Here is a 23,661-nt window from a genome sequence, read left to right on the forward strand (position 1 = left end):
GGCATGATCTGCAGTTTCTTTTTTCTCCAAGTACCAGCGTTATTTCGGATCATCTGAGATGCCTATAGCTTAGAAATGACGTCTTTGATTACTTTAAAGGGAACAGTTAATTGGTGAGACAGATAAAGTTCCATCTAATGGCTCGAGGGCTATAACCGCTGACTAGTTTCGACTTCTTGTGTCTCATCAGAATACCGTAACAAGCTCATGCGCGAACTACAATTTTGAAAGTAAGCATGCGATCGATCCCTAAATTGATTCGGAATCAGATCCACGAATGAAGCTGATGACTTCTCATAGACAGCGTAATAGAAAGAATACATAACAAGATAAGAATCGCTTATAATATAACCATAATTTTAATATAAATAACCCAATATGGTAGCTGGTTGTGACGTCATCACAAAAGAACCTATTGCGAACTTTCAGTGCCCGATCGAAGAAATAATTAACTAAATTTCCACTCGATGCAAAATTTGGTTAGTTATGCTATTCTCAAGCACGATGTAGTAAAATACGAATATTTTTTTACAAGACTTCTAATTTATTCATTCGGATCAGATGTCAAAATAACTGAAAATATTTTACTTTGGAGGCCAACACACACGAAGAAGAATAAAGAGAAAACGTCAGTCTAACCTAACCTAAAAACAAAATATATTTGACATAGGATTATGAAAAAATATCATTCCTTTGAATTGTAATAAAACATTATTCGTTAATAATGTCGGCTAGAAAGCGTAGCGGTTCTGGTTCCAAGCGACAATTCAAAGAAAAAGTTGTACAAATATATGAATGTCTTCTAAAAGGTGATGATGTCTCTCAACAAAATACACTTTTTTGGGAAGAGTTTTTTCTACTGAAGCCTAAAGTTGCAACGATAGAAAACGAAATACAGAAACTTTCCGTTGAACAACTCCAAATAGCCAAGAACAATATAAATCTTCTTTTCAACCAATGTATTGAAATTTTGGACCAACAAAATATTAGAGCTGCTTATGGATTATTGACTTTATGTGCCCTTCTACACTCAATTTTCAAAAAAGGCTTAGATTCTCAAATAGATGCTATAGAATTTTTAATGGGATTTGAAAATGTAGCTTTAAAAACACAAAAATTACTAAAAATTTGTCAGAGTTTTCTTGAAGGTAATCTTTTTATACTTTATGATATTATTTACCAATAAAAACTGTTTTAATTTCAGGAGAGGATTCCACAGATGCAGTTAAAGCACTTTGCCTTAAATTAATACTAATTTTAACAACAGGACTTGAATCTATTAATCAAAACACTTTAATAGAATGTATAATGGTAACTCCTGTATTTGAATGTCTCGTGAAATTATTGTGTGACGTTCCGACACGACAAAGGCATGGATTTGATGTTGTCCTAATTATCACTCTCTTAGTAAATTACAGGAAATATGACGCCACAAATCCTTATGTTGTGAAATTGTCAATTTTAGATGATGAACTTGCTTTAAACGGTTACGGGCAAGTAATAACATCGTCACTATCGGATTTTTGTAATCAGTACAATGCGGAACATGCTGAAAACCAAAATGCTTCTTGGTTAACATCTCTCACTAACATAGTTGGTAATATGTTCATATCTGAAGAAGCAGGTACGTAAATTAATGTTTAATCTTTAATTCTTTATGAGACTTCTATACTATTGTATTCCCCTCAAAATATGGAGAAATTACAGGAGAAAAACATTGAAACGAAAAAATCTAATACTCAGCTAAAGGAAAGGGTGGATTTCCTAGAAAAACGGAGCAAAAGATATAATTGAATAGTAACTGGATGGCAAGCAAGAAACTTAAATGAGCAATGTAAAATTTTATGAGCAAGAAGCAGTGAAGAAATCAGAATAAAAGTATGTGCGATAGAAACTGAAATGTTGAGAATAAAATGAAAATATTGTAAAACAAAAATCAATTAAAGCACATGAAAGATGGGACAGTCTACATAAATGATGATCTCACAACAAAGTAAAAAGAAATGTAAGAGACGAGGATAAGTTACAAAAAACTAATTATAATTGGGGTAGTGTGGAAATGAAGCAAGGAAGCAAATGATCTAGGAAAAGGAAAAATATAAAAAAAAAGTAGATACTATGGATAAAGGGACGGATAATAAATATAACGACCAGGCAAAGGACAGGAAATTAGAATCTAAAAGAAGAAGTAAAAGAAAAAAAATGAAACAAAGTGAAATATAAATAGAAACATGGAATATTGGAGATACATACCAAGAAGGGGCTCTAATTAATGTTATAGTAGTGCAAGAAATGAAACAAACAAATACAAAGTAGATAATGGTAGATGAATACACCTTTTTTATCAGCCTAGGTCAAAACTGATACAAAAAAACAATAAATGATGTCAGAAGTTTCAGAGGGGCAGATGCAGACTTGGATCATGCTCTGGTTATAACTAAAATAAAGCAGGTGCTAAACATCAGCAAAACCATCAAAAGCCATGCTTTATAAAACATCTCCGCTATCTATGGGAAAGCCAATTTTCTCAGGCTCATGATGTCAGTACTGATCCATTGTAATGTTTCATCTGTGTTTTGTCTCCTGGTCTTGAATTGTATCCTGACGAGAGCATATGTAGATCTCCAAATTGCATTGCATTGCAAAATACATTACCTCATATTTTAGTTTGTACAGGATATTAATTTGTTGAATAATAATTTTATTTGTTCTATACCCAAAATTATTCATAAAATAGAATCATCAATAAATTTTCTGGATATTAATTATTTATTCAATGTACTGATATTTTTCCTACCATTGGGATTGTTGGTAACAATTTTTCAGGATTCAGGATGCAACAAGTTAGAGCGAACAATGCACTTTTACTGGCTTTTTACGAAGCCGTCCATTTGAATAGGAATTTCATTACGACTTTAGCTCAAACTCAGACTGATTCGAGCTTACCCCCATCTCCAAATAATACTTTAACCAACGTACAGGGTGTCCAAGACTTATCAACAGCATTAACTACATTCGATATCACAACTCAACCATCTAATTTATTGGTAACATTTTTCCAATATTGGTAAGTTTTTAATTCTACTATTTTAATTTATACATTATAACGCATTGGTATAAAAATAATTTTCTTTCTTACTATACGAGGTGTGTGAGAAAAGTTGATCAAATAACAATTTTATATTCTTCAAAATAGTATCTTTGGGTAGTTATTTACCAGTGGTCTCGTTGTTTCCATTCTTGGTAATAGTCAATTTTAACTGGTCTCTCAAAGTCTTTTGAATATTCCGGAAAGTACTAAAGTGTCGTTTTCATAAGACATTTCAATTTAAGGAGAAAGAAAAAGTCACAAGCTGCTGGGCTTGGAGCTTCTTGACATTGAATCTCCATGCTTATATAACGATGGGGATAAGGATGACCTTTATGAGGTGAAGTTTGGTCTTCACTTCCAGCAAGGATCATTTTCCTATGAGTTCTATGCCTTCCTCTTCTTGTCCACTAGTTAATGTGGTCTTTGAACGTCAATTCTTGATCCAGGATAGCTCTCAGGTTGTTATTTGTCCTCGTTGTCTTCTGGTATCTCCCTTTTCTTTTTGAAGAACACAGCACGTGTTCTCCGCGTTGATGCTGATTGTTGATGTTCCATGTGTAGATGTTGTGAGTATCTAAAAGTGAACTCCAGTTTGGAGCTGTTGAGCTTATACCAAAATCTTCTGTTCTCCAGGTAGTTACACAGCAGCTTCTCCATGGTTCTGTGATAAACGGCTTCTTTCATCTTGAATATAAGGCTTTCCTGTTGGAAACAATTGAAGTTGATATTCGTTAGTTCTTTCCTTATAGTTTTATCCTCAATTACATTAAAAAATGACAATTTTAGTTTCGATATTACCATTTTTGGTCAAGTTCAACGAGTTCCTCTAGAATAAAATTCCTGTTGAAATTATTAACGAGATTTTCATTATTTTCCAGCTCAATTGTGATGCAAGATACGAAGACTGAAGCTGGAATGCATACCGTAAAATTATGCTTCCTTATATTGAGTTGCATAACCGAAGACCAATACGCCAATTCTTTAATGCACGACGTCACTTTGGCGTTTAAAGTTCGATTGCATCGTTTCCCTATGAGACACCGTAAACTTTCAGCCGACAAAACCACGTCCAGTCAACCCCTAATCTGTACCCTACTAGGTAACTCGAAAATAACCCTTAGTACAATGTATAGTACCGTTCAAACATTTTTTTGTAGACTTATTGGTCGAATTCGTCTTGAGCCACATGATGAAAAAATTACCAATGGAATTATATCTTTTGTGTACGGGGGTAATTCAAAGGATTCTATGTTATCAGAAGAAATGTCGTATTAGATTGAATTATTCGTGGAGAGATCTTTGGACTGCCCTGATAGCTTTACTTAGGTTTATTTTACAAAACGAAAACTCCCTAGGAAAAAAAGTCAATATATTTGATTTGTCGATAAAAGTTGTCAATTTGCTCAACTTTTTCATTACCTATGGCGATAACTTTTTACTCACGCCTGGTAGTTACGACGAACTGTATTACGAAGTGATAAGAATGCATCAAGTTTTCGATAATATTTATTCTATGGGTGAGTATTGACAATTTTTTTTTTATTTTGATATACAGGGTGTCAGAATTAACTCTTATTTACATTAATGCATATTTGTACATAAATAATTACATCACTTCAGAATTGAAATCGATTTTTTACGATATTTAATTTCATAATAAAAATTTTTTCGTACAAAACGAGCTTTTGATCAGTATCAATCAATTCCGGCACCTACCTTACAGATAATTTTTTCATATGTATCCAAATTTTAACATACCATTTGAAAAACTTTCCATATAGCCTAGCACTTGCAGAATAATATTTAAGTGACTTTTTTCGGTTTCTTTAATTATTTTTCCGTGTAAAAAATAATTAACACTCAAAATCCTTAATATTTGCACAAATTACCGATTTGCCAATTTTCTTGACTCGCATTAGCCTATGAAAGGTCTGCTGGCTTGGGCGTCGCTGATTTTAGAGCAAGACTTTTCCATTGGATGGAATCCTATGATTTTCCTCATGGTGTTAATAAGACATTTGTAGAGGATATCTTACTATTGGACCTACTTTTGGCTCTCCTCTACTTAGCTGCACTATGTCCGTCGCCTAGACTGAGGGGTTTGTCTCACCTATGAAGGTTTTGGACTGGTTGAAACCATTTGACTGAAACCATACCTTTGGTCACCTTCACATTTGGTGACTTTGGCCTTGTAATCGAAAAAAAAATTTCCATATTATCCAAAATAAGATAAAAGAAAAATCTTGATGTAACGTTAAACTTTTTCATTGAACTAATTTGGAATTTCTGGATGATATTCATACTGCCTGACACTCGTTTCGATAACCACGTTAACCTCTTCAGATACTGAAGGTAAACCCAGTTTTTTCCATCGAAATTTATTCACTTTCCATTTTTTTAGCTTTACGTTATGCTAGTGGCGATGGAGACTTCAAGGAAGACGCTCTAAAACTAAACAACACTCTATTTAATGTGAGAGCAATAATAAAACATTTTAATCCGAAAATAGAACAGTGGCTGGCTTCGGCGAATCTATCGACACCGAGCGAAGAACAAATTTTAGAGATAGTGAAGAAGAATTACGACAGTCTAACTTTGAAATTACAAGATTCTTTGGACCATTACGAAAGGTACTCTGAGAAACCGCAGTACGCTATGTTTTTCACGCATATGGTGAAAACGATTTTCAGCGATACGAGAAGTAGTATTAGTTGTTCGTTATTAAATTTTCCAAACATTGCTAATGAATATCCTGTTATATAATTGGAATTCAATATATTTTTTGGAAAAGTTAAATCTTGTCTTGGTAGAATTTTTTTGTCGGTGGCATAAATTGCTACGAAAACTATTAATTTAGACCATAAGTTAAATATGGTTTAAATTTGAGGTTACGGGAAATGGTGAAATGAAAACAAAAGTTGTAGATAACATAAGGTTTGTTCTTGACAGCTGCACTGACAGAACTAGTTCAGGAAGTGAACCAGCGCTAATGTCACTGCTCTAGTAGCAGTGCAAGAGAACTAGTTCACCCTGTTCACTGTACATCTTGCACTGGGTCTAGAGTCAGTTCAACCAGGGTAATAAGTGTAATCTAAAAACGGTGGTACTACATCTTCGTCATCAGACGAATGTAAAATATGAAAAAATAAAATAAAATATAAAAAACAAATGCTCCAGTGCTTTCTGCACTATATCGTTCTTTGTATCCAATAGAACTAACTCTACACACTCAGAACTGGCTTGCACTGGTTGAGTTCAGTACCGTTTCGGTGCAGCTACCAAGAACAAACCTATAATGAATTTTTATACAGGGTGTTTCAAAAAAAGGTGATCACGTCTCTAGGATAGATAGAAACCTGAATATTTGGGGTTTGCTCAGTAAAAAGGGACAATTAAAATGGTTTTGCCATGTTATGAAAATAAAAAACCATAATATATGACTTACAAAAAAAAATTAGGACCAAGAAGGGGCAGCGCAGAAGAAATTAAGATAACAGGGGAAAATCGAGGAATAATCTGGCGGGAAATTAAGCAAAAAACACAGGATAAGAAAGAATGGAAACTGCTGTGGAAAAGGGAGGCCACATAATTACAATTCCCATAAGAAATTACAGTCATGCATATATGAGGGTAAAAAAAAAGTAACCACAATTTATATAATTTGCTTATTAGAATGTATTGATATAATAATTGTAACATTTAATATAATTAATCACAAGTCGATGAGGAAATTGTTGTATAATTTACAGAACAGGTTTCAAATATACATTAAACCATATCTGAAAAAAAAAACAAAAAAAAACATTAAATATACCGAAAATACCAATAGATTATCGTTTTATATTAAAAATAACTTAAAATGGAAAATCACATGTGATATCAATTATTTTTTTATATGAACAACCCCTTTTTATTTACAAAATTTACAATAAACGAATTGTTAATAGCCACTAGTGGGCCCGTGTTGCTCCAGTTATAATTATGTGGGTAATTGTAGCTTCATCTAGTAAAAATTGAAAATCAAATTCCCGTCTTTTTCCTGATTGGTAAGTAGTAAGAAGTAATTTTGTTAATTCAACTAATTCTTGCACCACTGCTGCAAGCTGTTTTTGTGAGTCTTCAACGATTTTTTTTTCAGTTTTTCTAGTGTTAAGCAAATCTTGTGATTTTTGTCTTTAAGGTGCTGCGCCATATCTTGAGTAGACATTCCTCATAGAGAGTATCAAAGATTTTGAAATATCTACATTTTGGTCCACTTATTCTTGGTAGAGAATCGTACACCGGTCTATTGGTGATTCTTCTAAATTTCAACCAAAATTATTAGAAGTTGCACCACCTTTTTCAAATTACTGTTGTCTATAAATTCCATCCAAAAATCATTTACTCTATCTTGTCTGGAATAGTTTGTTTTTCATCTTATTTAGAGTGATCTGATTAGTTAGTATATCTGGGATGGAGGAAACTTATTAATTTAGTTAATTTGAATGCCAGGGGCATTTTTCCAAAATGTTTGGAAACCGTATACATCAATCTTTGCAGAAGATCAATATGTTCTTATCTTTGACACCAATACATTTTTTAAAGCCTCTCTTGTGGCATAAAACTACAACTGAAAGAAATATTAATTGGGACAATGGGTAGAGATTTTTCAATAACTTCTTCTAAATCAAAATTGATAACTTTTCATCACATAATACAGGAAATAAAGCCAATAATAAAGATGTGTAATAACACTATTAGACACTCCTAATATGTCAAATACCTCAGTATTGAAATAAATTATTAATCAACTGATTGAGAAACGGTATGATTAATTCATCAATACCTAAGAATTTGTCTATCAAACTTCAAAATATAGTTTGGTACAAGAGGAGCTTTAAATTATCTCACCTTATAAGATATAAATCTCATTATTGTCCACGCATTTGTGTATTATGTCTACGTAAAACTTGAAAGACTGTATCTTTGAGTGTCTGAGGTTTACAACAATCTTCTAACCAACTACACACTCCGGCTGATAATTCATGAAAATTATTCACTGATACGGCACTAAATGTTGAAAAAAGTTGGTCCATTATTGCCTGAAACTGAAAAATAATTTCTAGAAAATGTCATATACACCAGAAAGAAAGTCGAAAGAATTTTAATAGAAAACAGAATGAAATTTTGTTAGGTTATGTTAGGTTCATTTTCAGATACCGATTAATGCCAGAAGAAAATACTTTCTTGTTCAATACATCAAAAAATCTAAAATAACTTTTCAAGAACTTATTGAGTGAGAGGCAATCCATAAATAAAGACTATGGTACTAACATTCAAGCTTTTTAAAGCCAGAAGAGGTAAACCACAGACAGGTAGCTCACTTTGCAAAGTCTTTAACATGTTAACACTCCAGGGTACATAATAGATCAAAGTGTTAATGAGGTAAATTCACGACCTGGCTCATCAAATCTAATCTTCAGCCTCTTAATTTTATTTTGACGTCCTAAAAGAGGTTTCTTCACTGCCACCCATTCAAAAAAGCCAGAAGTTATCAAAGCAGATCCCTAGATTCATAGTATCAATTTCAAAATTAATGAATGAATCAAGGGGTAGACAAAAACTTTTTGCTGGTAGTGTATAAACAATTAAGTAATTATCAAATATTCCAGTGAGTAAAAAAAGGTGGGAAATGAATAAATCTTACCACTGAAAACTTCACCTCATCAGAAACTCGAGTTTCCATATGTCCTGGCTGAGATTGTTGCGCTTTAACAATCTGTTCGTAATTGGTTTGCATTATTGTCAATGCTATGACTTCTTTTCTTAAAGCATTGCGTTCTTCTTCTTGTTTTTTCTTTTGCATCTGTAGGTATTGGATGTAATCTATGGATTTTTGAAGTACGGTAGCTTTGCTTAGTTTATAACCTATAAAAAATTTGAAACTAGCAAATGATAAAATCAATTTGTGATGAATAATATTTATATGGAAGTCATTTGGATAAGTCTATAAGCCAATTAAGTTTCTAATGTCTACTTTCTTTATCCTATTTAGTTTCTATTGTTATCAATCAAAGATGTTTTTTTATCACATTTATTTTTGTATCATATTTTTCCTAATTGTCCAATTATTAAGAAATATTCTTCTTATTCTCTCTTTTTCGCCTTTCTAGTTGTCAAACTACTAATATCTTCATTCTGTACCTATTTCTTTTATTTGGTCAATCCATCTCCTTCTTTATATCTGTCATCATTTTTTCCTGTCTCCATTAGTTTCCTCATTTATCTGTCTTTCTATCCATAACTATCCATCAGTTTCATGTTTGTTTTTTTCTAATATTGCTTCTTGCACTGTTACTTTCTATTTTTAGGGATGTTCTTCACATTATCTTCAATGGTACTCAATGTACTCATTTCTTCCACTGTCTTCTATTCCTTTCTCCAAAGTATCCTCAATAACTCTTCTTTATCTATTGGTTTTTTGGTATCCAGGGGTGCTAGAACCATTTCAAGCTTGTTTTTAATTGTTATAATAGCTTATCACACATCTTCATCTATCTACTATGGATATTCTTGCAAATCTTCTAAGATAATCCATTTCAACTTCCTTTACTCTTTGTTTTATATCCTCTTCTCCATACTTCTTGCCCATAATGAAGCATCTCTTGATAACAACATGATCGATTTCCACTTTATTTTTTACTCATCAATAAGTTTGTAAAATACATGAAAATTTGTTATATAAAATTAATTAGTTTAAATTATATTCACCTGAAACATCTGGTTGTTGACATGTTGGAACTAACTCTTGTAAAGTGTCGTATCCTTTTTTAATGGCATCCCTTCGTTTCTGTTCTGCTTGAGTGTGAGCTTCTCTACGACGGTCCTTATAACTCATTGGTGATGTTTTACTTTCCACTTCCTCATCTTCTTCTACAGAAAATATTTGCTAATTGCTACTTAGGTGACTAATTAATCTTTATTAGTAATATAAGGAACTAATGTTGAATGAAACAATTTGTTTTAATAAAGTAGTAAAAAAGTGATTCAAATTAATAATGTTCATTGTCATAAAACAAATGTGACAATTTAACCAACCTCGTATCAACAGAATGCGATAACGAACAAAATAAAAATTGAAAAAATCAATGCTTACCAGAGTTATTTGTAACAGCAGCAGAATTTGTTGATTTGATATGTTCACGAGGCATTTTTATTCAGTTTTGCAAATATTACTAATTAACACTTTCAGAAAATTTAACAATAAACAAATGGAAGCATGTTATAATCTACTATGTACATATATTATACAAATAAAATTAATCCAAATCACGAAGTCATACAAAAATAAAACGTCATACAGGTCATGGGAAACCAAAACATAGATATAGGTACAATAAAATAGGATGTTCTGCGATCTCCCTATTTCTGTTTTGTTTATGGCAAAAGTTTACTCTCAGTATTTTTCTTTTGTTTATGACACAAGTTCCCAATATTCCAAGGTCAAATTTATTCAAATAAATTTTTAAATAAAAAAAGAAGAAGACGATGCTGTACTGTCAACAGTTATAAACATATTTTGAATTATTGTTTATACATTAATTTTTGGCATGTAAACAGAAATTATACACAAATTTAATCTTCGTTAAATGTATAAAAGTTAAATAACCGTTTAATTCATTGCTCAATCGTGTTTATGTACATATACAAGAGTTTATAATGGATTCCTTTGGCAAAAGGATCGAGGTTTGAAGTAACTTATAACAACATTTAAAATTATACAATATAATAATTTTTAGGATTATGAAGTACATAGTTTATTGGGGAAAGGTGGTTTCGCGTCTGTGTATAGAGCTAAATGTTTAAAAAGCGGAACAGAAGTGGCTATTAAGATGGTATGTATAACAACTCTACCTAATTTGAATTCATTATTTTATCACAATTTTAGATAGATAAAAAGCTCATGCAAGCAACTGGAATGGTGAACAGGGTGAAACAAGAAGTAGCTATACATTCGAGACTAAAACATCCGTCAATTTTAGAATTGTTTGAATGCTTCGAAGATATTAATTATGTTTATTTGGTGTTAGAACTTTGTCACAATGGAGAATTACAAAAATATATTAAAGAAAAGGTGAGTATAATTACTAAATTCTCGTTATTGATATTAATTATTTTCTTTTAGCATCTTTTAGAAAACGAAGTGAGCAGTATTATGGGACAAGTAGTTGAAGGAATAAAATATCTTCATTCTTATAATATTTTACACAGAGATTTATCTTTATCAAATTTACTGCTTACAAAAGATATGAGAGTGGTAAGTTGAACTTCTATTTTATCAAATTTATCTCAATTTTTGTTGGGTTGTGGTAATTGTAAACAATATTTGATGTATTTCCAACATGATGCAAAAATAGTGATATTTTTGTGAGGTCTGTTGAAGTTTTAAGTTCATTCTCAACAAGTTTGTGCTAAAATTGAAGCTGTAATCATTTTAGAAGTATGCAAAATCTTGAGGAAACTCAACAAAAAGGTAAGTTTGTTTTTTTATTCAATTTTATTATACCTTATGCTTAATTCTTGTGTTTTCTACCAATACAATTAATATTTACAAGAGTCCTGTTATTGATTATTTATTGAAGAGTTTTTGGAAATTACAGAATGTACTTTACTCTGCCTTATTATTTTTCAGATTTACAATGCCAACCTATGTTTGAAAGAGAAAGTCGCCTAATTATTATACTCAAGATGTTATTACCAATGTGAAAAATAGAAACTGGCTCAAAAACAATATGGTACACCTATTCCGATAATATACCACAGAATAGATGTTACAAAAGTGCCTATATAAAAAATGGGAAATGGAAGACATTTAGCTTCAAATGAAGATGTCAAAAAATGAATAGTTTTATTTTTATGTTCAATTGCGAGAGCACAAATTGGATACCCATGAGACAAACAAGAATAGAAAAGGTCGTTGGGCATAAGAAGATAGCTTTCCTGGGACAGAATGGTTGAATGGAAGAGACTCAATTTTTCAATTGGTCCCAAAGCTGTTTTCATGCTTTCTTTAGAATCGTGCTATATAACATAAATTTTTCTCAATAAATTTGGGAAATAAAAATGAGGAAAATCATGAACAATATGTTGTTTTATGTTTTTAAGACATTTTTTGCAGAAAATTATAAATTATAGTGAAAGTCATCATATATTATTTTAGGTTGAACTTTAACTACAAATAACTTTTAACCAAGACCATTTTTTTTATTCCGATTAATTTCTTTCAAATGTATCTATTTTTTTGCTACAAAATAATTCATTCAAATACATTAAAAGTCCAAAAAAACATTCCCCTGTAATTTAAATGAGAAATTACAATGCGGCACCTCTAAATATTGATATTAAGAGTTCAAACATTACCAGAATTTTTTTTTCCTCATATTGGACAATATTTTGGTTATAGCTTAGAAGGAGAGGTTGTAACTACTGACTAGTTTCGACGTTATTATGTGACATCTGAGCAGTTTAACAATCCTCGTTGTTAACCCTAATTCTATATTTTTTATATAGTCTAAGTTTTATTTCAGAAAATAGCAGATTTTGGTTTAGCTACACAATTAACTAAGCCCGATGAAAAACACATGACGATGTGCGGGACACCGAATTTCATATCCCCGGAAGTTGCTTCTAGAGGATCGCACGGATTAGAAGCGGACGTTTGGGGATTGGGATGTCTTCTATACACTCTTTTAGTAGGTTCACCACCTTTCGATACGCCAGCCGTGAAAAGTACTTTAACAAAAGTCGTAATGTCCAATTACATTTTACCAAATTATATTTCGCCGGAAGCCAAGGATTTGATAAATTGTTTGTTACAAAAAAATCCGAAAGACCGCATGAAATTGGATCAAATATTGGAACATCCTTTCATTAAAAGAGGAAGGGTGAGTTTTTTTTGATTATCTGTATGTATAGAACATACAATTGATTTAATTATATATTTAGTAGCGATTATCGTCTTGAGAGACTCAAGGTAAATTTTCAGTCTCTGAAGACGATAACTTGGTTATAGAAACGCGCCTCAGACCGTGTAATAGTGAGTGTTGGTGTAAACATTGTATTCATTAGAAAAGAACCACTCAGTTGATTACTGTCTTGACTCAAGTGTTTAGAGGGGATATCCATAGTCAGTTATGGGTGTACAGGAGCCTTTTTAGTTTGTTTAAACAGTCCAAACAGCGTTCTGATTCATCAGTTCATAGTTGTGTTTCTTCAATTGTGAGGAAACATAGTCCAAATTAAAAAAGAACCTTTTTCATGCTCGAATACTAATTTAAAATTATATAAACGCTTCTATTTGATATATTCATGGTGCCTTAATATCCCCCAATTTAATTTTGTTGTTTTCCATCAAGATTTTCTGGACTTTTTCCTTATTTTCTGGATAACCTATCAGTCAATGGTGGTTGATTTTTCTGGAGAATACTTTTTAAGCAAAGCCTTGCTTCAACATTATTTTTTTTTCTAAGATCTTTTTGCTAAGGGGTTGTTCACTCTCTATTCTTCAGACTGAGGATTTATTAATAGCTATATAATTTTGATAGTTTCATATATATTTATTTATTTTTTTCTTATTTTTTGCAGATACTCTCTTCGCATGTTACTACCAACGATAGTGGAATTCACACAATGTCGAGCAAAAGAGATAGCACCTTTGGAGATAACACATCACTGCCATATTCTCAAAATATTTATTTGGTTAATAACCACGATAGAAAGACAAACAGTGACTGTTTACCTCTTCAAAATAACTATTCGAATAACCAATTCTGTTCAGGTATCTATAGCGTATCGATTATCATTTACAAAAGACTATTTGTGCTTTAAACCAAATATTTTTTATCAATCTTATGAAGATTTGTTTTATACTTTTAATAATATTTGATATCGCACTACAATTATCTTCCCACTTCATCTGTTTTGATTTCTTTGACTAGTGGTGGTTCCAAGACTACAGTTTGATTACCTAAAGCTAAGTTGAGTAGTACTCTGGCTGGCTATTGGGTCAAAGTTCATCACTTTGATTTGTTCGACTAGTGGTGGTTTCAAGACTACAGTTTGGTTACCCAATTTCTTAGTTGAGTAATACTCAGAACTGACTATTGGGTCATCTGTTTTGACTTGCTTCACTAGTTTGATTTAGTTGGTTTGAGTCACTAATACCTAGTCTGATGTTATAAAATTGGTACCGTAGTTCCAAGACCAAGGCTGCGTTGATGAGTACCCATGTGAAAACAACCTAAAATTACCATTTGATTGCATTTGTTGATTAATGCCCAGGTTGAGCTTGTCAAAACTGACTATTGGGTCAAATTTCCAATGCTTTGACTATATTGACTTATGGTGGTACTAATACTACTGTCGATTTGATTGACTAGTGGTATTGAATGCTTCTAAGACTATAGTTTAGTTAGCTAAGGATTTAATAGTACCAGGTTGAGGTAGTTCACACTCACCATTGGGTTTAACTCAAACTGCTTTGACTTTATTGTGTTTCTGCTGTTGACTTGGTTCACTATTACCCAGACAGTGGTTGCTAAAACTACCAGTTATGTGTGATGGTTTTAAGACTACCATGTGCTGAGTCTTGATCGTCTAATGCCCAAAATGACTTGATTGGAATGTGAAAAATCCTCTTTAAAAACATAAAATTATTACAAATTTTATAAATTAAAATAATTTTCAGATATGGAACGACTTCGTGTACATAGTTGCGAAGGTTTACCAATTTGGAGAAACTTTAGAACTACGGAGCAAATATCGAAATGTTGTTCCCAATTATCGACATGTCATTGTAATCACGAAGATACCAAAAGATCTTGCTGCAACGGGGCTATATCCGGTATAAAAAGTTGCTGCGGTCAAGAACGACATATATCCGTTGATCCTGGAGGTAATTCTACCTACAAATGGCTTTAAAACATTGAAATTTGTCTATGTGACTGTCTATTTTCTGTTTTTGATATAAATTCAGTTTTTTCTTTATCGAGGGTGAGAAATAAACTTTATTGGTACTGTTGGGACTAAAGGGCAACGTCTAAAGTCTTTTGACTAATCTTATTATGAGTGTACTATATCAGGAAAAAAAAACAATGAAATTGCCTAAAAACTGTAATAATTCCACTTCCTAAGGGTGTATATAAATCCAAAGTTCTTAATTTTAGTCCCATCCTTTTCTCCTAGAACAAAATGGTTGATCATCACACCGGTTTGACTTTTTACTTCAATGAATCAATATTTTCAGTTTTTATTAAAGTATATTCTTCACTTAACAATGAATCATTCATTGCATCAGTATTTTTTGATTCCTTCAAAGCTTTTGATTGTGTTAATCATGTAGTTTTTATAACGTAAAAACGTTTACGAATCTACTAATCAGTAGTGGTATCCCTAAAGGCTCGGTTCTTGGTCCAATTCTCTTCCTGATATCACAGATTTAGAAACCTAGACCTAGAAATTCAAAAATCTGTGGAAATTATTTTATTTGTTGATAATGCAAGCGGAACTTCGTCTGGCTTTAATAGACTATGTTTTAGTACTAAAAATATTGTGGTTATGTCTTAACAGAAATTGGATTTGATTGTTTTGAGAGTCGTTTTGGCACCTGCCCTTATACCTGAAGAAATATTTTGTACATTTCATTCTTCTACCTCCAAAATACCTACTAAAGGAAGCTATTTATCTGGATACACTTCTTAAGATGCTAGCACTACTCCCTTTAGGTACCTGAGCCTTCTGTCTCCATGGTTTGCTTGCAGAATCAGCAATTATCGTCCTCTGTGATAGATAGGGTCAGAAAACTCAAAAGAAGCTTTCCTGTTGACCTGAAAGATGTTTGAAGAGGTCCTATTACTGGAGATTACCTCATCAAACCGATTCAATATTTGTTTTTGCTTAACCTCAATTAAAATTCGCGTTTAATTAAAAATAAGAAGTAAATGGTACCGATAAATTATTTGAAATTGTGTTTTAGGACATAATTATAAAGAAAATAAATGCAACCAAGTCTCTATTCACTCTCATCATTCAGATCAGCCGTTTAAAGAAAATACCGCTAATTATCGCTACGGTTGCGAAGGATATAACAGCAAACCTACTGATCAAACGGATAAATACGTTCAAGGTGGAAGTTCGAAACAATCCAAAATATCCAAAAACGTTTTAACGGCTTTATGCTCCGAACGCTTACTACCTACCAGACATCAAACGAAAAATGCTGTGTTGAGCATCTTGAAAGACGGCGAAGTTTGTGTGGAATTTATTAAAAAACGTGGGATTCCGAAAAAGGATTTCGTATGTGAAGTTATGAGGTAAAGTTTGGCGTTAAACATTTTTTTTTTTCATCCAGAACCACTATAACGACACTCATTTACACCGTTTGATGTATTTTTATAATAAAAGTATCTGAGGATGGTAAATGAGCTATCGAAACGTGCCACAAACAATGTAATTATGTCTGAACTGACTATTGAAGTCAAACTTCAACTGCATTGACTTGATAGACTAGTTGTGATATTAAAACTTCGTTTTGGTCGACTTGATTCAATAGTACCCAAGCTGTGGTTGTTGAAATTGACTATTGTGTCAAAGTTTAATTGTTTGGGGTAGTTCAAACTGACTATTAGGTCAAACTCCAACTGCTATGATTTTATTGACTAGTGGTGGTACTAAGATTTCGGTTTTGTTGACTTGGGTTATTAGTACCCGAATTAAGATTGTCTGAAAAGCTGATATTATTGACTAATCTAACGATTCGTACTTTTTAGAATATCACCTGACGGCATGAGGATAGTTCTCTATGATTTAGATGGGACTAAGGGGGTTCCTCTTGGAGAAGAACCAATCCCGGTACCGGTCCAAGGCGCCGATAATATTTTCGGATTAGAAAATTTACCGGAGAAACATTGGAAGAAATATACGTACGCGAAAAAATTTGTTGAATTGGTAAGAGCTAAAACTCCGAAAGTGACATACTACACCGACAAAGCGAAATGTTTTCTGATGGAAAATCTTACGGATTTCGAAGTTTGTTTCTATGATGGTGAGAATAGATTTCATTTTAATATTTATATACTTTATTGGTCCTATATTTCATATAATGTTCACAGATAAAAAATGAATCACTTCTAATTGTTAAATGGTCTGAAAAAATATATTATAACAGCAAATGTAGCAGGTACCCACTTCTTTCACTGTGTTTTTCTATTTTTCCCATATCATTTCAATGTTTTTCTTCGTTTTTCAATGGTTTTCTTTAATGTTCAATAGTTTTTTTATTATTCTTCTTCGTTCTCAACATTTATCCATACCAATTCTTATGTTTTTTGTCTTTTTAGGTGCTGGACCTACTATTGCTTCTACTGTCTTTTGCTTCCTTCCTCAATTCCTCTGATTCTTCTTCTCTTTTCACCTTCAGCTCCTCTATTCTATTCAATCCTATCTTAGTGTCTTTGTTAGTATTTTTTTGTTTCTTTGTTTGGTCCATTTATTTCTTCCTTGTCATCTCCCTATATTTTTCGGTCATTTTTTCACATCCTGAAGAAACTTTTTTCCCAATTCATGGTATATTATTTATTTTTTGTACTATTTTTGTAATATATCTTTTCTCACACAATTTTTCTCATTAAAGAGCAAATGTTAAGTCTGAAAAATGGTTTTTCTTCTTGTCTTCTTACTAAAATCATATTTTTAATTAGTTTTTATATATTTTTTAGGTGGTAAGGTAACTAGATCGGCCACCGAAGGAATTACAATAAATGATGCTTCTGGCAATAAATTTGAGTTTGTTAGTCAAACCGAATTAACTAATTTGAGCGGTACCATAGATCTGATGTGGATGCACAGCCAGGATTCTTTCGATTACTGTATTTTATTGGAAAAGACGCTCTCTTCACTACCCCGCCCTTCTTTTCCTGTTATTATTGGTAGGAAACCGTCATCTATGAACACGTTTGGGAAAGAGAATCAAACCCAAACAATAGTAAGTTGATCATTCCATCTACCGGAATCGATTTAATTTAGCACCAAAGTCAAGCAATAACGAAATTCTGCAATTCTGCCGTTTCTTTCCACGTCTTGTCTGCAAGTATTTGCTAACTTGATCCGCCAATCTTCTTCTCTAAACTTTCCTAGGGGACGCCTGTACTCGTTGAGATTCGTATCCCAAACTCGGTGTGCCACCCTAGCACCGCCCATTCGTTTCTCATGGCCTAGCCATTGCACGCGTTTGGCTAATTCGGTCAATATGTTTGAGGCGTCGTACAGTGTATTTCCACCACACCCCCAAAGATTTTAGCGCCCAGGGACGAAGTTTTGTCTCCAACCCTGTGGTGTATTATGGCAGGCATATATACACAGGGCTTATGCTGATAACTTAGTTATTCTTTGCCTGGGAAAGGACGCCGCCGACTCGGGAGGCACCGTGACAAGGGCTCTATGACTAGTGGACAGGTAGCGCCAATCCGAAGAGCTAGGATATATATACCTCAATGGTCAAAGCTCTTCTAATGTATGGGGCCATCGTGTAGTGAATAATAATTTAATAAATTTTATCCCAATTATTTTTTCTATTTAATGTACTAATATTTTTCTTGTCAGTCTAAATCATTGTAATAACTATAGTTTAATTACTTTTTATTTGAATTAATTTTTGTAATGCTATCTATATAGCAATTTATTCAAATAAAATCAAAAATTTCAAAATTTGATCAATTCTTCACATCATCATTTTTATACAACTCTGTATGTTAAACGAGGATCTATCTTTTGGAATGTGGAAAAATGAAGTGTCAACTTGTATATATCATTCTGTATATATGAATTTATGTTCGGACAACTTTCTATTGCTTCGATAATGCCATTAAATTTGTGTCTACATGTATCATTATGTATATTGAAAGATTAGTTCCCGATTACGATTTTTTCTCTTAAAAACTAAATTTAGATATGGCGGTTTTGAGAAATTTCTAATTTGATTGAATTTCAGCCTTCGTTCACTATGTCATATAATGGTACGAATGTTGGATCGACTATGGGAAATAACTCGAATGTACGAGAAAAAAAAATTACAGTTCCAGGAGTGGGTACCGCTTATCAGTTGGCTAATGGTGAGGTGCAAGTGAGGTTTCCGGATAGTACTCAACTATGGGTAGATGGTAAGTATTGAAATGATTATTGAAAAAATTATTTTCCATCAGATTGTATTACCCTTAGTATTTTTTATTCTGGCTATATCCCTTCATTAATAATTTTGAGACATACCAAAATCATTTTTAGGTGTCTGCCGTGTTGTATAATAATTTTGAAAATAACCCTAAGGAGTTGAGTTTTGAAAATTCTGGAATCGTGTAATTCCACTATACCAACACTTACACTGAATGTCCAGTATCTTCTTCCTTGACTATTGGATGTTCTGGAATGGTTCGAACTGAACCTACTTATACATCAACACTCTGAGTTACACTGTGTGTGCAATATCCTCTATTATACTCTCCTTTTGATCAATTTTGGAACACACTGAGTTCATTTTTATTGGTTGTTGGATAATTGTTTCGGTTTTTGTGTTCTTCACGGTGTAATTCTTTTGGAAAATACACCTAGGAATTGGTTTTTGTAAGTTCTAGAACTGTTCGTACTGAACACACTTTCCTACTGATACATCAACACTCCGAGTTACACTACGTATCAAATATCCTTTATTATGCTCTCCTTCAAATCTTTTGATCAAATTTGGGACATACTGAGTTTATTTTTATGGGTTTTTGGGTAACTATTTCGGTTTTTGTCTTCTTCACGGTGTAATACTTTGTAAAGTACCCCTAGGAATCAAATTTTGATCCATTTTGGGACATATTAACATCATTATTTGGTGTAGTTGGTTAATTTTGTATATTGAGTTATCTAACCTCTAAAGGTTCGTACTACCACTTACTACCACTACCACCACACAAACAGTCATGGTTAAATTTTTGAATATCTTTAATTTTTCTTGAAAAAACTCCTAGTGTGGGTCAATTCTAGTCAAAATTTACCATCGTACTTCCTATTGAAATTTATTGTTGTAAATGGTATTTTAATTACTTAAAATATTTATATTGGCATTCTTATTACTTAATGAAAAATTTGTTATTGTAGGAAAACATCGCGTAAAGTTTCAGTATGCGGACGGTCATATATCCAGTTATACAAACAACGAAGTTATTCCAAGAGTAATAATGGAAAAGTTACAACACATGCCTAAAGTATTGAAATATTTGATGCCGTCCCCGGTTACTCAAAAAATTGTTAATTTAAGATGATCGTTATGTAAATTAAAAGAATGAATATTTATTTTCAATGTTATAAACACCCGTTTAGCTATTAAGAAGAGAGCACTTTTAATTAATAAATTATTTTAACTACTTTTTCCCTATCTATTAATATACGCCATTTTTAATTATCCCAATTACCATAATACTGAGCTATACACTCGTATCTGCCCGGCATAGGTTTATAATAAAATCACGTTAGTTTAGCGATTTCGATGTTGTCGAATCCATTTATCGAGATCGAACTTTCGGTTTTACCAATAATTGGATTGGTTTACTTCCGGTTCGACATTTTTGACTAGATTTATAAATTGAAGATTCTATTTTGGAGGGTCTATATAGGAAAAACGTAAAAAGCAATATTTATTTACGTTTGTATTTATTAAAATCGAATTAATTGTGTTAAACTTTCACGGTCATTGGCCATTGCTTGAATGTTTCTTGTGCTGTTTACTTTAACTTCTATTAGGTTAGGTTTACTGTAGCTTCGATAGGATTAGATATTCTAGCACATATTAGGTTAGGTTTACTTTAGCTTCAATTATGTTAGATTTACTTTAATTTTAATTAGGTATACTTCAGCTTTGATTAGGTTAGGTTAACTCAAGTTTCAATTAGGATAGTTTACTTTAACATTAATTAGGCTTACTTTAGCTTCGATTAGGTTAGAATTAGTTTAACTTCAATTAGGTTTACTTACCTTCGATTCAGTTTACTGTAGCTTTAATTAGATTAAGTTTACTTTTGCTCATAATAGTTTAGGTTGACTTTAGCTAAGGTTATGATTAATTTATCTATTTTTTACTCGATTAGGTTAGTTTTATTTTCTCTTTGATAGATTTGGTGTAATTCAGCTTCGATTAGGTTCAGTTTATTTTTGATTAGGTTAGGTTCGCTTTAGTTTCGATAAGGTTAACTAAAGCTTACTAACTAAACACTAATTTTACGATTTTTTACAATATTATTGCACAATTATCAAAGAAATAAAAAACAAATATAATTGGTAGTTAGCATAGGAAACAAGATATCCTCCCATAGCTGTTGTTAAATGGATAAGTCTCAAGTTAACAATGATTTTGGACTGAAAACCCTCAAAAATGGGTAAAAAATCAAAGAATAAGCCATAGGAGTTTGTTTGCAGTTTCTAGTCTAAAGTAGATCCAACAAAACCACTAATTTTACGAGTTTTTCCAAGTTTAATGCACAATTACCCAAGAAAAGAAGAGTTTGCTGAGAATAGTGTGAAAAGAAGCAGGATATCCTCAGAATTAAAATAAATTTGTTCTTTATAATGAGTGATAAAAGAGAGTGAATGGACGATGAAGTCATGGAGTTGATTAACTTTTATCAGCTGCATGAGTTTTTATGGAATAACCAGCATATAATTTATGAAAATCGCGATAAAGAACTGCAAAAATTTGATGAAATTGCAAAAAAAATTGAAAATTGGGACGGGAATGAAGTTTAGAGGAAAATCTACAATTTAATTATTATTAGTAGATTTATTTTCTCACTATAATGTAGTGAGTCTGAAGTTTTTATCGGGTGTGACACAAACTTAAAAAAAAATGAAAAAAACTGAAGAATGGCGATGGCGAGAAGAGATTAACTCTAAATGGAAGTTTTTCTCAGCCTTAAAATTTATTCTGCCCGGTTTCATCCCAACATCAATATCAAACATTCATTCTTAATTCATTTCTTCTATATGCCCATTCCTTCATCCAACAATCCCTTTTTTCACTCTATTTATTTGAATAAAACAATTTATGATAAACTTGTCACTATGAGTGGAGTCTCACACTTTCTTTCGAGACTTAGTCTCAGGTGGGCATGAAATAATCGAGGTTTCGAGACTGCAATGAATGTTGAGTTTCTGAAAGCAGTCTGGAGACAGAAATTTAAAAAGTGTAACATTCGACACCTATTTATTTGAGGGTAAAATTTGTTTTTAAAATAGTCTATTTAAAAAGAAAGTATATTGTGTAAAACATGATTGTAGGTATATAATATTATAAAGTAAATAAAAGATAAATTTTACTCTTCATCTGCTTCGAGATTAATATGGCTTCCGAATTTTCCATATAGATATGATTTCAAATCACTCATAGTTTCCTTCACTTCACTAGACTTGAGTTTTAAATGTTTAATTTCTTCGTCTATCTTATTTTTCGTCTCTTCTAAACACTTTTGGGTTTTTTCGACATTTTGAAAGATGAAAACTTCTCCTACTAAATACGGAATCTGTTCGTCATCGTCGAAAAGTGCGATTTCATCACATGCATCTTCAATATTCTTCAGATCATTTTCTTTTGTTTTAATTTCGTCTTTAAAGTCTTCCAATTTAGCGTTCAATCTAGCGAAACGATTAATTTTCTGTTGATCTTCATATGTGATGTGAACGTCAGAATCTGGTTGAAACGTACCTTTACTGTTTGTTGAAGTCATTTCGACGTCTCAATTACTTGAAATTCTGAACTCCTTATTTAGAAATGTAGAAGAATATTCACAGTTGAGTAATTTTATATAGGTTATAGGATTTATTGAACTGTCAACTTTTTCTTCTTTTGGAACATTGAAAAACTGAATACCATAGAGTTGCACTAATTTGGAATATCTGGAATCTGATGTTTATACTAAACATACTGATTGCCAACACTCACAATTATACTATCAGACGAGCGTTTCGATGACCAAGTTATTGTCTTCAGATACTGAAAAAACGGTTTATTCAAGTTGGTTATGAAAACATAAATCAGACAATGTAATTGTGAGTATTAATGTAGTTCTAGTCTAAAACGATGTTCAAGGTATATCAATGACGACGGTGCCACAAATTTCAACTCAATTCCCTATACACTGCCATAACGTTATTCTGCGCCAGTGCAGTAACCTTTAAAATTTTGTCATATTAATGAGTTTAGAGATAATATACTAATACCAAGAAATGAACAGTTGAAAAAAAATACATTACAAATTTTTCCCTCCAGCTTAAGTACATGACTTTATCTTATTTTCTGTAATCTTTATTGAATTTATTATTTGTCTATGGCATCGACGCATACGATAAAGGTACAATTTCATGTGGACGCTCGACGCTGGCTTAGAATGTCAAATGAGATCACGTGGTATAATTTCAGCTTAAGGGCAATTCTACATTTGCTGCGTAAAATATAAAAGCGTCAAGTTTAAATACGCTCAAAAAATTGTAAAATATATCACCTCTGC

At 32.2% G+C, this 23,661-nt stretch overlaps 4 protein-coding genes across 4 annotated transcripts; 2 read left to right on the forward strand and 2 right to left on the reverse strand.

Moving 5' to 3' along the window:
* Nucleotides 1-601: 601 nt before the first annotated feature.
* Nucleotides 602-5,887, forward strand: LOC130898827 (armadillo-like helical domain-containing protein 3). The gene is made up of 6 exons (XM_057808369.1): nucleotides 602-1,148; nucleotides 1,205-1,624; nucleotides 2,827-3,067; nucleotides 3,970-4,190; nucleotides 4,249-4,608; nucleotides 5,493-5,887. The coding sequence occupies exons 1-6, from the start codon at nucleotides 725-727 to the stop codon at nucleotides 5,852-5,854; spliced, it is 2,028 nt and encodes a 675-aa protein (XP_057664352.1). The 5' UTR covers nucleotides 602-724; the 3' UTR covers nucleotides 5,855-5,887.
* Nucleotides 5,888-6,742: 855 nt separating this feature from the next.
* On the reverse strand, nucleotides 6,743-10,478 carry LOC130898828 (max-like protein X). Its single transcript, XM_057808370.1, has 5 exons — nucleotides 10,227-10,478; nucleotides 9,842-10,003; nucleotides 8,778-8,998; nucleotides 7,982-8,178; nucleotides 6,743-6,870 (listed from the first exon to the last, which is right to left on the reverse strand). The coding sequence occupies exons 1-4, from the start codon at nucleotides 10,279-10,281 to the stop codon at nucleotides 8,002-8,004; spliced, it is 615 nt and encodes a 204-aa protein (XP_057664353.1). The 5' UTR covers nucleotides 10,282-10,478; the 3' UTR covers nucleotides 6,743-6,870; nucleotides 7,982-8,001.
* An 86-nt stretch (nucleotides 10,479-10,564) lies between these two features.
* LOC130898829 (serine/threonine-protein kinase PLK4) lies at nucleotides 10,565-20,529 on the forward strand. The gene is made up of 12 exons (XM_057808371.1): nucleotides 10,565-10,816; nucleotides 10,870-10,965; nucleotides 11,019-11,204; nucleotides 11,256-11,387; nucleotides 12,658-13,014; nucleotides 13,715-13,907; nucleotides 14,817-15,023; nucleotides 16,104-16,440; nucleotides 16,897-17,171; nucleotides 17,845-18,110; nucleotides 19,116-19,284; nucleotides 20,264-20,529. Exons 1-12 carry the CDS (start codon nucleotides 10,790-10,792, stop codon nucleotides 20,425-20,427), a joined length of 2,409 nt encoding a protein of 802 aa, XP_057664354.1. The 5' UTR covers nucleotides 10,565-10,789; the 3' UTR covers nucleotides 20,428-20,529.
* A 1,868-nt stretch (nucleotides 20,530-22,397) lies between these two features.
* Nucleotides 22,398-22,989, reverse strand: LOC130898830 (probable prefoldin subunit 4). The gene has a single exon (XM_057808372.1). The coding sequence runs from the start codon at nucleotides 22,879-22,881 to the stop codon at nucleotides 22,471-22,473; it is 411 nt and encodes a 136-aa protein (XP_057664355.1). The 5' UTR covers nucleotides 22,882-22,989; the 3' UTR covers nucleotides 22,398-22,470.
* Nucleotides 22,990-23,661: the final 672 nt, after the last annotated feature.

Source organism: Diorhabda carinulata, chromosome 10 (genome assembly GCF_026250575.1).
Source record: "Diorhabda carinulata isolate Delta chromosome 10, icDioCari1.1, whole genome shotgun sequence".
Taxonomy (NCBI): Eukaryota; Metazoa; Arthropoda; class Insecta; order Coleoptera; family Chrysomelidae; genus Diorhabda; species Diorhabda carinulata.

Bases quoted from the DNA above. Each gene is read 5' to 3' on its own strand.
- LOC130898828 (XM_057808370.1), bottom strand. From the start codon at position 10,281: ATGCCTCGTGAACATATCAAATCAACAAATTCTGCTGCTGTTACAAAT. The intron at 10,004-10,226 runs GTAAGCATTGAT...TATTTTCTGTAG, and splicing joins TGCTGTTACAAATAACTCTG to AAGAAGATGAGGAAGTGGAA. The intron at 8,999-9,841 runs GTGAATATAATT...AATTTTTTATAG, and splicing joins TCAACAACCAGATGTTTCAG to GTTATAAACTAAGCAAAGCT.
- LOC130898827 (XM_057808369.1), top strand. From the start codon at position 725: ATGTCGGCTAGAAAGCGTAGCGGTTCTGGTTCCAAGCGACAATTCAAA. The intron at 1,149-1,204 runs GTAATCTTTTTA...TTTTAATTTCAG, and splicing joins TTGTCAGAGTTTTCTTGAAG to GAGAGGATTCCACAGATGCA. The intron at 1,625-2,826 runs GTACGTAAATTA...ACAATTTTTCAG, and splicing joins GTTCATATCTGAAGAAGCAG to GATTCAGGATGCAACAAGTT.
- LOC130898829 (XM_057808371.1), top strand. From the start codon at position 10,790: ATGGATTCCTTTGGCAAAAGGATCGAG. The intron at 10,817-10,869 runs GTTTGAAGTAAC...AATAATTTTTAG, and splicing joins CCTTTGGCAAAAGGATCGAG to GATTATGAAGTACATAGTTT. The intron at 11,205-11,255 runs GTGAGTATAATT...ATTTTCTTTTAG, and splicing joins AAAAATATATTAAAGAAAAG to CATCTTTTAGAAAACGAAGT.
- LOC130898830 (XM_057808372.1), bottom strand. From the start codon at position 22,881: ATGACTTCAACAAACAGTAAAGGTACGTTTCAACCAGATTCTGACGTT.